The sequence below is a fragment of the Littorina saxatilis genome, linkage group LG12 (genome assembly GCF_037325665.1).
Source record: "Littorina saxatilis isolate snail1 linkage group LG12, US_GU_Lsax_2.0, whole genome shotgun sequence".
In the NCBI taxonomy this organism is placed as follows: Eukaryota; Metazoa; Mollusca; class Gastropoda; order Littorinimorpha; family Littorinidae; genus Littorina; species Littorina saxatilis.
The window spans coordinates 63,786,100-63,801,626 of NC_090256.1; the positions used below are offsets into that span (position 1 = coordinate 63,786,100).

Consider the following 15,527-nt stretch of genomic DNA (forward strand, 5'->3'; position numbering starts at 1 on the left):
GACGATACCTTCGATTAGTCTTTCTGTGATAGTAGTAGTCCAGTGGACGATACCTTCCGCCTGTGCTCTGACTAACCTAGTATAGCCTGCCCTGCCTGTGTTTGAGGGCTAACTTGGAGTGCTATAATGAAGCCTTGTGCTTCATCAAACTCTTTATTTTGATATCTCTCTCGCATTATTATCTATTTAAAACCAGGACAAACATTCTGTCTGTGAAGGTCTTTGCTATAGAGTAGATCATAAGAGAGCATGAATGAAAACACAAGAAAGAGAATAAGCGCAACCGAGTTCGTCTTACCTTGTGCACAGTCGATGTAGTTACTTCCCTTGCCTGTTGCAGGGACCTAAATAATATAGGTCAGGCTATGCTTGTTGTATTAAACAGAAGACGAGTCTCGGTGTGCAGCGATATCATAGTTGCGTTTAAATGTGTAGGTCAACAGTCGCAGTACAAATGTGAAGGTCGTCTCTCTCTCTCTCTCTCTCTCTCTCTCTCTCTCTCTCTCTCTCTCTCTCTCTCTCTCTCTCTCTCCTCGAGATCGCCTGTTCCACTGAATTCGAGGGTGAATCTGTATTCCACATTCTCCTGCCTCTACCTCCCTTACACCTAAACTTGACCGTATTGATGCTGTGACCCCTACAATTTTGGTTGTAGGGGAAGGGCTCCTAATATGGACCGGCTCCCGTAATATGGACCACCTCTAGTTCTGACAAACAACGGCGCTAGTGCGCTCAAAACAATTTCATTGGCTGTATTGGACAACTTGCACATGTCAAAACAGTTGCAGAAACACAAACCTCAAAACCGTTAGGCTTTTTTTCTTTTTTTCACTTTTGGCATGGTTCATTCTAAATTTGCTGCCTAAAACGGACTCGTTTCTGTCCACAGCCAAAGCTTTTATCACACAAAATTGCTATACATGACAGCTAAGACCGTATTTGTTACAATTTAGCAATCTTGACCCCGAGTTTCTACTGCAAACAAAACATAATAGCACAATCTCAAAGTATGTGTGAGTCCCCTAATATGGACCACCTTCAACAAATCGAAGAAAATAAAAGCTAAAGGCAATTTTCATTAATTCATTAAGAAGCTTGCTGGAAATAACCTATAACTAGCCCTCGAGATTTCAAAAAAATATATGAATAGTCTTCTTTTCGTGGAAGTTGATAATTTCACTTATTTTCACTCTATTTTTGATAAGCTTCTTTAGTTTCCTGGTGTGCTTCAAATAATGCTCTCATCAACCCGAAACAGATAAATCTAAAGCATAGGTCCTAATTCAATTTGTCTGACTTGCACACAAAGTTGTATCATGTTATTTCGAAGTATAGGGGGCTTTTTACAGTGATTCGTGAAGGCCGCTTCACTGGTCCATATTAGGCGCCCAGGCGATGGGACAATAAATAAATGAAAATGAAAATGTGTGTGTGTGTGTTTGTGTGTGTGTGTAATTGAAAACAAATGCGGCGTGATGATGGAAAATGTTATAATTGTTACTTTAAAGTGATGGCAGTTTATCAAACAGAGCTGACAGCAATGGGCGTCTATATGCGGCTGCCGTGAGTACAACCATGTTCGAATGAAATCACGAGCTTGTTGCCGAAAAAGCTCTAATTTCTCGAAATCACACACACACACACACACACACACAATGTGTGTGTGTGTGTGTTTGTGTGTGTGTGTTATTGAAAACAAATGCGGCGTGATGATGGAAAATGTTATAATTGTTACTTTAAAGTGATGGCAGTTTATCAAACAGAGCTGACAGCAATGGGCGTCTATATGCGGCTGCCGTGAGTACAACCATGTTCGAATGAAATCACGAGCTTGTGGCCGAAAAAGCTCTAATTTCTCGAAATCACACGCGCACACACACACACACACACACACACACACACACACAAATTCACTCACACAAACACTCAAGCATACACGAGCGCGCTCACAGAAAAGTACAGGAACGACACCACTTCAGTCATGTTAGTAAACATATATTCTTCAAAATGTGAGCAATGTCATACATTATTCCCCCCTCTGCTTCTTTACCTCTGTAAACTTGTAGAGCTAGTTATTTTTCGATAATGACCCAGCAACCAAACAAATAACGACCCAGCAACAGCCTGAATCATCGATAGTGCAATGGGTTGAGAAGTTGTTCTGTTTCGGTACTACTTTTTGCGACTGAAAAGTTCCGAACGCTCTAATGTACGAAGTATACATCTCTGGAGCAAACAATACAAACATACCGCATTTAAATTAACAACTACAGGCCTGAACACATGAATCTCCATATAAAATCCATGAGTTCGGTTGTTTTCTGAATCTAGATCTGCCGTGCTCTAACGTTCATCACAAGCAATTTCACAAGGCAAGTAACTCATACTTTGTCTAGCGACAAGAGTAGTTCCCCTTCTTTTCACTCAGTTTCTTCGACAACAGACTGCAATCCGACGGTCAGTTTTCAACAATATTTCATTTAATTAAATAAACAGATCACACGCAACCAAATGCACACATCTCATCAATTTAAACAACATAATTTCATAAAGCGGTTTCATACACTATTTTTCCCAGAAAACTGAACTTCATACAGTTTTTAACGTTGGAACACGGGTGCAAAAGTTTGTCTGCTTGTCCCATTTGACGAAAGAACATTATCCTAAGCGATACCAAAACATATACAGAACACACAATATCTGCCTTTGCCGCCACAGCAGAATAACAGCATATCTGTGTACTTGATTTTAGTCCAAAATAGGAAAACTGACAAGAAGTGTTAACAGAATGGAATGATTTGCACGGAACTATACAACCGCGCATTAATCGATCGCCTGCGCCGGTTGACTGGTTGAGTGAATAGGATTCGATCAAACTTTCGCAAAAAAACTCCTCTTTTCTTTGAATAACTGAAGAAAGGAGGAATAAAGAGGTTACACACCTCGTCTCAGTGATTATAAAAAATAATGGTCTCAGTTCGCGGTCATGAAAAAGCTCGCTAAAGCTCGCATTTTTCATGATCCGCTAACTTCGACCACTGAGACTCGGCATGTAACCTCTACATAATTACAACACCATTAAAACAAGTAGCACGTTGAACAATAAGTCTCCATTTTATTTGGAACTGAACAATAACGGTCTTACTTTTTTTTTTTTTTTGCTCACACACAACACTCTATATATATATAGGTGCTCTCTCTCTCTCTCCCTCTCCAAGCAAATGTCGCCCACATGACGAAATGCAACCCAACAATACGGCAATCTGAAACTCGAAGGCACCCAGCTGAGATAAACTAAGATGTGACATACGACAGTCGCAGTTTTCCATTGCTTCGTGTTTCTTGACCAGTAGTCTTGATTTTGGTAGTGTTGTGTTCCTAAGACTCTGCACTTTCCTTTGATATAAGGCTCACTGTGCATAACTGGACCTTAAAGAAAATGTAAGGCCAGTAAGGCGATTTCTCCCCAATAAGGGAACAATTTGGGAAATGGCCAATCGGTCCCTTGCCCGCTTGCCACACCAATACATTCCTCTTGCAAGTACATTTGCTGGTACTTAGTTATTGGACTATTTTTTCGCTCTAATATGTGGGAAACAAGTAACTATAGCTGCCAATTATTACACCATAAAGTTGAAACTTTACAGGGATCGTGAAAAAGATGCATTTGTGCGCTAGTGTGTGGAATGTTAAATACAAATTACAATTTTTTTTTTTTTAAGTTGATATACATAAAGTTCCCGTGCAAATGAATTAATTGATTCACCACAGAAAGGCCATAATTTTGTAACTTCTTGTATAATCAGCTTTTTCCGGCAACCACACATAAAAATGTATGAATAAAGAAACAGCTTTCATGAAAGACATAAAAAATCAACACACAAAAGAACACCATGCAACAGCAGACAGATCGTACACGACGAATGAAGTTCACGAGACTTGGACAGAAAATGTCAATAACAGTATGAGTGCGCAAACAACATCAATAATATCTGTGTATAACACGACACAGTTCGAACGCAGATAGCAACATCACTTTGCATGGCTGCACTTAATCAGACAATAAATGGTAATCACAAACTGCATCACTCACGCTTAAAACAATTTCGTTTAACAAATTTGAGCAATATGTCGTCAAAAATACATGAACCGGATCGGTTTGACATCTTAAAATGCACTTCAGGTAAATCAAACCAGCTGATCTCTCTGTCTCTCTGTCTGTCTGTCTGTCTGTCTGTCTGTCTCTCTCTCTCTGTCTGTCTCTCTCTCTCTCTCTCTCTCTCTCTCTCTCTCTCTCTCTCTCTCTCTCTCTCTCTCTCTCTCTCTCTCTCTCTCTCTCTCGCACGCACGCACGCTTTTGGGGAATAAATGTGGTGATTTCTCCTCTGAATGTGTGAAAATATACATCTTTCTTTCTTTATTTGGTGTTTAACGTCGTTTTCAACCACGAAGGTTATATCGCGACGGGGAAAGGGGGGAGATGGGATAGAGCCACTTGTCAATTGTTTCTTGTTCACACAAGGAAAATATACATGTACAGGTTTCAAACCACAAAAGTTGGAAAGACTTTTTAACAGAAGACAGTACTAATCGACATGAACAACTTTTAATTAATAATAACACATAATAATTAAAAAATAAAATAAAAACATGTCCAACACCTGCACCTCAGCTGGACTATTTCAGACTTCTGCACAAGAATCACCACTGAATAAATGGTTAAATATTAAAAAGATAGGTAAATATATGATTTCAATCATTCTTCACAAATGATATCTATCTTTTTCGTCGGGACATGTCTATTGGACGAGTCACCTATGTCAAGTTTATACTTAATATAATCAGGGGTCGACTCCAGCCTTCAAGGCACCATCCTTCAAGCGTACACCATCATGTTCATAACTACAGATCTGTCCAGGTTTTCACAGGGGATTCTTTCTTTATTTGGTGTTTAACGTCGTTTTCAACCACGAAGGTTATATCGCCACGGGGGAAGGGGGGAGATGGGATAGAGCCACTTGTCAATTGTTTCTTGTTCACAAAAGCAAAATCAAAAATTTGCTCCAGGGGCTTGCAACGTAGTACAATATATTACCTTACTGGGAGAATGCAAGTTTCCAGTACAAAGGACTTAACATTTCTTACATACTGCTTGACTAAAATCTTTACAAAAATTGACTATATTCTGTACAAGAAACATTTAACAAGGGTAAAAGGAGAAACAGAATCCGTTAGTCGCCTCTTACGACATGCTGGGGAGCATCGGGAAAATTCTTCCCCCTAACCCGCGGGGGTTTCACAGGGGATAACTTAGCATCCTTTCACTTGGACTCATACCAAACATCAATAGCACAGCTGCAACACGGTGGCCTAGTGGTAAGGCGTCCGCCCAGTGAGCCTGTGGTCATGGGTTCGAACCCCGGCCGGGTCATACCTAAGACTTTAAAATTGGCAATCTGGTTGGTCCGGTGTCAGAATAATATGACTGGGTGAGACATGAAGCCTGTGCTGCGACTTCTGTCTTGTGTGTGGCGCACGTTAAATGTCAAAGCAGCACCGACCTGATATCACCCTTCGTGGTGGACTGGGCGTTAAGCAAGCAAACAAACAAATCAATAGCACAGCTGCATTCTGTGCTGAGTGTGAAAGTTTCGCTGAATTAACCCTTTCTCCCCCAGAGTGTCCTATGCCGCCCGCTGGAGGTCCCAAATGAAGTCCCTGATACACCCACTATACACAGTCATACCTGATACTGTACATATTTTTTAAATTTCTATTTGCTGCCTGCGATGTTTGAACATTTAGAATTTTTGGAAAACTCGCTAAGATTTTTTTTCAAGTTTGAAATTGACAGAGTTACTTTCCATGCCATGTGGAAAAAAAGGTTAATTTAGCTGATTGGCTTAGGTATCACTCAAGAAATTTCATTAATTCAACAAACGATTCCAGCTCTGCACAGAAAGCGACTGCTGAGTTTTGGCACTCATTTCGACATTGATCCGGACAAATCTTTGGCAGTGTACATGATTGTTTACGCTAGAAAAAAAGGTATCTTTAACATTTAACGAAAGCTACTTCGTGAACACGAACACAATATGCACAACCCATGGTGAAACACTTTCATGAAAACTCACCAATTAAAAAAAATGCTGTGTAGTCATGCAAGTTCTAAGAACAGAGAGACAAAAATGTCTTGTTTCACCAAATTCCACTGCAGGTCACATCAGCTGAAAGACACCTTCTGGTAAGCGTTAATACGGTGGAACCTCCCTTTTAAGACGTTCAAAATCCGAGAAAATCAGGTCTTGAAAAGGAGGGAGTCTTGAAAAGGAGGGAGCCTTGAAAAGGAGGGAGTCTTGAAAAGGAGGGAGTCTTGAAAAGGAGGGAGCCTTGAAAAGGAGGGAGTCTTGAAAAGGAGGGAGTCTTGAAAAGGAGGGAGCCTTGAAAAGGAGGGAGTCTTGAAAAGGAGGGAGTCTTGAAAAGGAGGAAGTCTTGAAAAGGAGGGAGTCTTGAAAAGGGAGCAAGAATCCTTAACGAGACAATCTTGAAAAAACTCGTCACTACCTCTTCCACTTTTTTTTCAGCACTTTGCAGAAAAGGTGGTTTTTTTTTTATCAATGCCTCCGATTCAGATCCATCAGTTCTAGAACTTACATGTTTCCTCTTCCTCAGCTTTCATCGTTTTAAATGTCCATCAATAATGATGTCAGCAGCTCTTTGCTCACACATCTATTTATCCTACCAGAATTGAAGAACGCAGTACCAAAGCTGTGGTAAAGGCGTATATTTCTGCAAAGAGGAATTCAAAACATGAACGAACATCCCTAATAACATCTACATCACAATAAGCATGACAAAGAAAGCCATTATGTAGTTAACGTTGCTGCCGTCCTTTAACAAAGCGAAATGTGGTATCACAATGGACTATATATATATATATATATATATATAGTGGTACATCGAGTTTTTGTCATATTACGGTAATTATGTTGGCCTGGAAATCAGTGTACTACTATTATGTCTATGGTTGAGCAATGGAATGAATAACAGTTTACAGAAATTCAGATTCGAAGCCCGGAGTGCAGTTGCATAACAGAAGACCATAGCTCTCGATCCCTAGAGGAGAGATTAAGCTGTCAGTAGCAGCGCTGGTTTTAAACTAGTTTGGCACTATCTGCCTCGGCATGGGATTTATTTCCTAGAGCCAACTTCGAGCAAACTCTCTTCAGCATTCAAACACCCCCGTGTGCACACAATTAAGATTCCAAGTTCACTGCAAAAGTATCAGAGCTTGAAAAAACATGCGCGCGCATGCAGGAAAAAGTAACAGAAATGGGTAGGGCCATACTGTTCGACAGCTCGCCTTCCCCAGTGGTGGAAAAGCAGCTTCTCTAGTTAATCCCAGAGTCTAATGCTGCCTTCACCTCAGTGTCTCAGAGCTGCTTAGTCAGCAAAAACTTCCGCGATGAGTGGCCTGAACTGAGACTGGAAGTGTTTGTAGAAGATCAGAGAGGACTCCCCGAGCTGCCGGAGGTCCAGGATCTGCTGCGCGATCTCAGCCATGTAGCGGTCAGCGTGCAGAAAAGAGAACTGCGACTCCAGGTGGTGTTTGAGTAGCACCAGGTACTTGTCCTTGAGTGTGTTGACCATGATGCGGTCCTCCACCTTGCTGTCGCGGGGGTCAAACAGCACGAGGGTGTGCATGAGGGTGTACAGTGTGGTGTCGTTCTTAACCACGAACTTGAGGCCCTCGCAGAACTCGGCGTACTCCTGCACGCTGTGCGGGTCTCCCAAGAAGTTGCCCAGGTCCACCTCGCTCATGGCGCCAAACGCATTGACCCAGGACCGCCGCTCGGGGATGAAGTCGGAGGCCAGGCGGATGTGGTACCACATCAGGGCCGAGGCTTTGAGCACGGCAATCTGGTCTCCCTGGCGAAGCTGTTTGAACTCGGGGATGACTCGAGCGAACTCGACGTACTCGCGCATGGAGTACTCCAGCGCGAAGATGGCCTTCTCCATGCAGAAGGACCCCCACTGCCGCATCTTCTCCAGGTCCTCCATGGTCGTGTTGGTGGTCACACTCTGGTAGGCGGAGGTCAGCTTGGTAAGCAGGGACCGCTCCTCCGCCTGCAGGGGCCAGAAGAGCTGCATGTCCCACGGCAGGTCCTCGCGCGCCACGTGCTTGAAATGCTTCCCCAGTGCGTTCTTGGGCCGGCACCACTTGCCCTTGTCTGGGTAGTTGAGCTGCGAGGTGGAGGCAGCCCCTGCTGTGGTTCCCACGTCGATGCCCGAGTCTACAGAGGATCCTGGTGAAGCAGTAGAGTTAGTGGAGTTGGGGGAGAGGATGGGGGCTCTGAAGTTTGTCGACTGCGGCTCACTGCTCTGGCTGTACCTCTTCTCCCATTTGGGGCCTGGTGAAGGTCCTTCTCGGTCCCGCTTGGTCAACCTCGCTCTCTTCTCCTCTTCACCTGAAAGCAGGCCAGTGATGTTGTGAGTCATTAACATAGACAGAGAGAAAGGGAAGGAGAGACACACATAGAGACAAAAACAGAGAGAAAAACAGAGAGAGGGGGGGGGGGGGGGGGGGCAGGAATTCGCAGATATTAAAAAAAAAAACAAGTTTCAACAGGAAGCTAAACAAAACTGTGTACTGACACTATAAGATCGACACTGAAAAACCTGGGATCAGTTGTTGTTAAGACTACTAAAACCTAGCTAGCCATATCCCGTAAACCAAGACAGATTGAGCTGGACAATGCAAAACATGCCAACATAAGAAGTGTGGCACTTGCACAGCTGAAGTGTGTAGACATGTACTAACTCCACTGAGTGGTCCTACGCTAGAGCAGGCAATGTTTGCAACGCCAACGACACTGATTGCAACGCTAGAGCATGCAATGTTTGCAACGCCAACGACACTGATTGCAACGCTAGAGCATGCAATGTTTGCAACGCCAACGAAACTGATTGCAACGCTAGAGCAGGCAATGTTTGCAACGCCAACGAAACTGATTGCAACGCTAGAGCAGGCAATGTCTGCAACACCAACGAAACTGATTGCAACGCTAGAGCAGGCAATGTCTGCAACACCAACGAAACTGATTGCAACGCTAGAGCAGGCAATGTCTGCAACACCAACGAAACTGATTGCAACGCTAGAGCAGGCAATGTCTGCAACACCAACGAAACTGATTGCAACGCTAGAGCAGGCAATGTCTGCAACACCAACGAAACTGATTGCAACGCTAGAGCATGCAATGTTTGCAACGCCAACGAAACTGATTGCAACGCTAGAGCAGGCAATGTCTGCAACACCAACGAAACTGATTGCAACGCTAGAGCAGGCAATGTCTGCAACACCAACGAAACTGATTGCAACGCTAGAGCAGGCAATGTATGCACCACCAACGAAGCCGATGTGCAGTCTTGACCTACCGTGACAGGGCAGGTTACGTTCTACTGGTCCATAAACTCTGTGATGAGGGGAAAGAAGTGGGAGGAATAGTCACTGAAGAATTCTGTGAGGTTCTGACCGAGGTCATTCACTCTCACGATGATCTGCATCAGCTCGATCAGATAGCGGCGGGCGTGCACAAAAGAGAAGCGGGACTCGAGGTAGTGCTTGAGGAGCACCATGAAGCGGTCCTGATGGCTGTTCACTAAGGCGCTGTTCTGCAGGTGGGGGGCACATGGGTCAAACAGCACCTGAATGTAGACCAGGGCAGACAGTGTGGCGTCATCCTTCACCACAGACTTGAACCTTTGACAGAAGTCCACGATCTCCCTAAGGATCCTGGGCTCCTTGAACAGATGGGACACTTCGTATTCCGAGACCTCCCCCACAGCGCTCAGCCAGGAGACTCTCTCGGGCACGAAGGCTTCCCCCAGACGCACGCAGTACATACGCATGGCAGCGGACTTGAGCAGTGCAATCTGATCGGCCTCGGGCAGCTGGCGAAAGTCGGGGACTCCTTTGCTCAACTTGATGAACTTTCTCAACAAGTGGTCCACGGCCAGCATCATTTTTTCCACCGGTAAGTCCTTGAAGCTGAAAGGCATACGCTTGCTCTCTAAGCCTGGCGTGGAGATCAGGAATAGTTCCTTGTGGATCCGCGCCAAGTTATCTAAGATAATTATCTCTTCCGGCTGCAGGGACCAGTATAGAGCTGGATTGCTGGACAGCTCCCCGGGCTGCACGTGCTTGAATCGAACATCTAGTGCCGATAAATGCTGGTCAGAACAGCTCTGGTGCTGGGGTTGCGAAGTAGACGGGGATTCAGAATTTGATGATGCATCTACACCACTAGGCCTTGGCTCTGAGCTGACAGAAGAGCGACAAGGTGAAGGATTATCTGAGCTAATGTTAGAATCGGGTACGGGTTCGGATTTAAGCTCCTCCGATGGTGCTTGCTTGCTAGCCTTCAACAGTCCTTGCTTGCTAGTTGGTAATTCTACGATGAGGGCAAAAGTTTCACAAGTAGAAGATGAAGGCTTTGCATCGGCCTCTTCAGCAGGTGGAGGAGGCAAGGAACTGTCCGGCGTTGTGGTGCTTGCAGCACTGGTCTGTGTTCGCTCCCTCATCATCCGTTTGCGTGCCGTGGTTTGACTGCGCTTCTTGTGGCGTGCCTCCCTCTCCACGCTGTCTGCAATGAGAGGCAGAGGGTCCTTCGTCACTTAGAGCAATGGTAGTGGGACTGTCCACACACTCATGGTGCGATCACACATCTTTCTTAGAAGCTCAGCCGTGTGGGATATTTTGTTATCACTTTTTGTTCTGAGCACAAGTTTCCATTGCCAGGCACTGGAGTTAATTGTCTCAGCAGCACTTAGGTACCTCGATGCCAGCACATTTACCATCTGTCTGAAACTAGGCATGCATTTATTGTACAGTCGAAAACAAAGCTCCAGCAAAAATGCTTATGCAAAGCTATTGGAAGCAGCATTTATTTCTAACAAGAAGGGCAAAGCCCATACGACTCACATGCTTGACCTTGACCTTTACATGACCTTGACCTTCAGGGTCAAGGTCAAATAACTAAACCTAGCAATGACATCATACACTAAGAACTGCTTTACACATTTTGTCCTACCAAAATACATGTGACCCAAGGTCAAGGTCATCCAAGGTCATGCAACACAAGGCTGTTAATTCAAGACATAGGAAGTACAATGGTGCTTATTGGCTCTTTCTACCATGAGATATGGTCACTTTTACTGGTTCACTACCTTATTTTGGTCACATTTCATAAGGGTCAACGTGACCTTGACCTTGATCATATGTGACCAAATGTGTCTCATGATGAAAGCATAACATGTGCCCCACATAATTTTTAAGTTTGAAACAGTTTTCTTCCATAGTTCAGGGTCAAGGTCACTTCAAAATATGTATACAATCCAACTTTAAAGGACCCTTGCGACCCTGACCTTGAAGCAAGGTCAACCAAACTGGTGTCCAAAGATAGGGCTTACATTGCCCTGTATAGCATACATAGCTAAGGTTGCCATTCTCGATAACTTCAGAAACAAATGCGAAAATGTGAAAAATGGTCGTTTTTAAGACAACAATTACGGCCCCTGTGACCTTGAACTTGAAGTGAGGTCAAGTTGCCGCACATGTTTTTTGAGATCTTGTAACCATACACCATCAGGCCACATCAGGTGTTGATAGACTTAATAGTGTCCAAGAAATATCCAACGTTAAAGTTTTTTGGACGGACGGACGGACGCCGGGACGGACGGACGGACGGACGGACGACTCGGGTGAGTACATAGACTCACTTTTGCTTCGCATGTGAGTCAAAAATGCTAATCAACTTAATTGCGATTCTTATTTCAACAGTACATAACACATGCAAGTAAGGGACTTTTAACAAACAGCATTCACTCAAACCTCGACTCTCTTTACAGTTTGTAACACAGGATTGGTCAACACCATCAAATATATGAAAGAGTTTTAGAGTTTCGGGATTAAACTGTTTTCGCTAGTCGGCGATGCCTCAACAATCTAAATTTACCTTGTGAATACCCCCCCCCCCCCTCTCTCTCTCTCTCTCTCCCTCCCCCCAAAAAAAACAAGTACAGGATCAAATACTCATAGTCATATGTACCTAAAATGAGTTCTGGGTCCATTCCAATAGAGTAGCATTTCTTCAGTCGACAGGGTGCACAGAACCGTCTGGTTGCCTTGGTGATTGAACAGCTGCTGTTGAAGACACATGTCTGAAGCTCCTGATAAAGACATAAATAAATAAAATCAGGTAATGCAATTTTAGGCAACTGGTATTTTGAAATAGTCTCTGCAAGTGGCATCTATACTACCCGTCGTAACAAATCTAGGCAGATGCTCTTGAGTGCAGATCTTTCTGATGAGGCTGTCGATTGTAAAACCAAGTAAATGACTGAAAAGGCCATTTATTTCCCTACATTATTCAGGTAGGGGAATGAATGGCCTTTTCAGACATATAATTGGTTTTACGATAAATGGCTTCATCAGAAAGATCTGCCCTCAAATGCATCTGCCTAGTTTTTTTTATGACGGGTAAAACAGCTTTGTTGTTGGCCAGTGCATCTAGAAAACAGTTGGGCTGTGGGCCATGCATGAAAAAAACAGCAGCTGTGTTGTGGGCCTGTGCATCAAGAAAACAGCTTTGCCGTGAGCTAGTGCATTCAGAGAAAACAGCTTTGCTGTTGGCATGATATATTTACTGATTTAGAAAAGCGCTTTATTGTAAGCAAAGGGTATTTTGATAACAGCTTCTGTTTGCTTGTGGGCAAGTGGCACCACACACACACACAAAAAGTAAACACACCAACGCAATTCCAAGACTCACTTTCTGCTTGAAGGCATTCCGTCGGAAGAAGGCTTTGCAGGTTTCACACGTCAAGGCACCGAAGTTGTGAGACTGAGCGTGGTCACCGCACACACCACATATTTTCTGGCCTTTCACACGCCGTTTCCTCCTCAGTGGTCTGTCCATCTCCAGGTCTTGGCCATCGTCGTCGGACACTGGAGCCGTCAGACCCTGGGGGTCAAGGATCGCCTCCTCCTGCTCATGCTTGACCAGGCAGCTGGCTGAGCTTTGAACAGCGGCCACCACCGCGTCAACATTTGGAGTGACGTCTTCCTGTGTTCTGTCCATTGCTGGTGAAGTGTCTGACCTCAGGACAGTGGGGTCGTTGTGCAGGGTAGGGGTATGTTATTGGGAGGGATGTGGACTTCTGGTCAGGATGGGATGTCCGGTTGTGGTGGAAGCGAGGTCTGCAAATTAACACATATACAAAAAAAGATTATTAAGCTTCAACAACGCATTCTTCAGATCCAGATTCTAAAAAAGAGAGATTCATAACTGTATCCACCAACTCTACAGATCCTAATCTGTGTGTGTGTTCCATGCACAAAGGCGAAATCGGGGCTAAAAATCGGGGCTAAAAATTTCTACATTTACAGTGGAACCCCCTTTTAAGACCTCTAAAATTCTGAGAAAATCAGGTCTTAAAAGGGAGAGAGACTTAAAATGGAGGTCAATTTACAGAGATTATAAGGCCTTAAAAAAAAAAAAGGTGTGGTTACGGTAACCCAACCTACCCTATTTTTAGGGGCCGACCCTATAAGATAACTTTTTATTACATTGTCAAACAAAATAAAATGAAAACAAGAAAACGAGTGCAAAAAACGCAATGAAAGCGAAAGTGCTCGAGTCGTCATGCAGACGACAGACGATGCAAGGGATATATAACTCCTTCTACTAAAAAGGCCCAACAGACGCTTGCCATGACAAAAATGGCGGCATCTTCTTCGGTTGCGAATGCTACACGCTTGAATATCCATAGTCGCACACTTATTTCCCTGGCAAGTAGGTTTAATTTGTATACATTAAAAAAAAAAGTGTTAAAAAAAAGTGATTGCCTACCTTCCTACCCTATTATTTTTGGCTATGTTACCTTAACCACACCTATTTTTTTGTTTGGCCTTAACAGAAAATCTGAAAAAGCAAGGTCTTAGAAAGGCTAAAGTCTTAAATTGGGAGGGGGTCAACTTAAAAGAGTGCTTCCACTGTACAAAGTTGACTAAGAGAAACGGATTTCTCTACCTTGTGTAGCACAATAAATTAATCTAGACTAGCTTCACTGCCAAACACAAGTAAAACAAGTCGCGTAAGGCGAAAATACAATATTTAGTCAAGTAGCTGTCGAACTCACAGAATGAAACTGAACGCAATGCCATTTTTCAGCAAGACCGTATACTCGTAGCATCGTCAGTCCACCGCTCATGGCAAAGGCAGTGAAATTGACAAGAAGAGCGGGGTAGTAGTTGCGCTAAGAAGGATAGCACGCTTTTCTGTACCTCTCTTTGTTTTAACTTTCTGAGCGTGTTTTTAATCCAAACATATCATATCTATATGTTTTTGGAATCAGGAACCGACAAGGAATAAGATGAAAGTGTTTTTAAATTGATTTCGACAATTTAATTTTGATAATAATTTTTATATATTTAATTTTCAGAGCTTGTTTTTAATCCGAATATAACATATTTATATGTTTTTGGAATCAGAAAATGATGGAGAATAAGATAAACGTAAATTTGGATCGTTTTATAAATTTTTTTTTTTTTTTTACAATTTTCAGATTTTTAATGACCAAAGTCATTAATTAATTTTTAAGCCACCAAGCTGAAATGCAATACCGAAGTCCGGGCTTCGTCGAAGATTACTTGACCAAAATTTCAACCAATTTGGTTGAAAAATGAGGGCGTGACAGTGCCGCCTCAACTTTCACGAAAAGCCGGATATGACGTCATCAAAGACATTTATCAAAAAAATGAAAAAAACGTTCGGGGATTTCATACCCAGGAACTCTCATGTCAAATTTCATAAAGATCGGTCCAGTAGTTTAGTCTGAATCGCTCTACACACACACACAGACACACACACACACACGCACACACACACGCACGCACATACACCACGACCCTCGTTTCGATTCCCCCTCGATGTTAAAATATTTAGTCAAAACTTGACTAAATATAATAAGAGCAAAATCAATAGACAACATGTTAACCACTACAAACCCTTGCAGGCGTTTGCATAAAATAAGGGCAAAATCAATACAGACAACATGCTAACCACTACAGCAGTCCCTGCAATGTACGGCCCCCGGCGTGAGCGGACACCTGACATGTACGGACACATTTGCTCGGCACGGAGTGTTTTCCTTCTATATTTGCCCCCCCCCTTAAACGGACACCTGCAAAACGTGGACGCGGACACTCATTTTCGGTCCCAACAGCAGGTCATACCTCCAATGTACGGACAGACCATCGTCAAATTTTCACAACAACAAAATCGATAACAGAGCAGTCCGGCTCTTGGTACGAAGATCACAGCCGCAATGGCGTGATGACAGTCACTGATAACTTGAGTGCACGTGTACCCATCAGGAGGTGGGGTAGTTTTGGTCAGGAGTGAAGAGTACATGTATGCGAAGATGCCAACATGAAACTGCACTGAGCTCTTCATTCTTGTCTGTTG

At 43.6% G+C, this 15,527-nt stretch overlaps 1 protein-coding gene across 3 annotated transcripts in view; it reads right to left on the minus strand.

The window, feature by feature from the left end:
- Positions 1-1,979: 1,979 nt before the first annotated feature.
- The window catches only part of LOC138982527 (vitamin D3 receptor B-like), a 38,265-nt gene continuing 24,717 nt past the window's right edge, over positions 1,980-15,527 (minus strand). Inside the window, exons 2-5 of one of the 3 annotated variants that reach the window (XM_070355832.1) lie at positions 12,831-13,258; positions 12,108-12,228; positions 9,436-10,643; positions 8,360-8,468 (exon numbers count right to left, since the gene is read on the minus strand). In XM_070355832.1, coding sequence (XP_070211933.1) covers positions 9,457-10,643; positions 12,108-12,228; positions 12,831-13,139 — 1,617 coding nt within the window. In that variant the 5' untranslated portion in view covers positions 13,140-13,258 and the 3' untranslated portion in view covers positions 8,360-8,468; positions 9,436-9,456. Of the gene's footprint in view, positions 8,469-8,817; positions 10,644-12,107; positions 12,229-12,830; positions 13,259-15,527 lie in introns of those variants that run through there. The other 2 variants (XM_070355833.1, XM_070355831.1) reach the window with 2 other exon arrangements.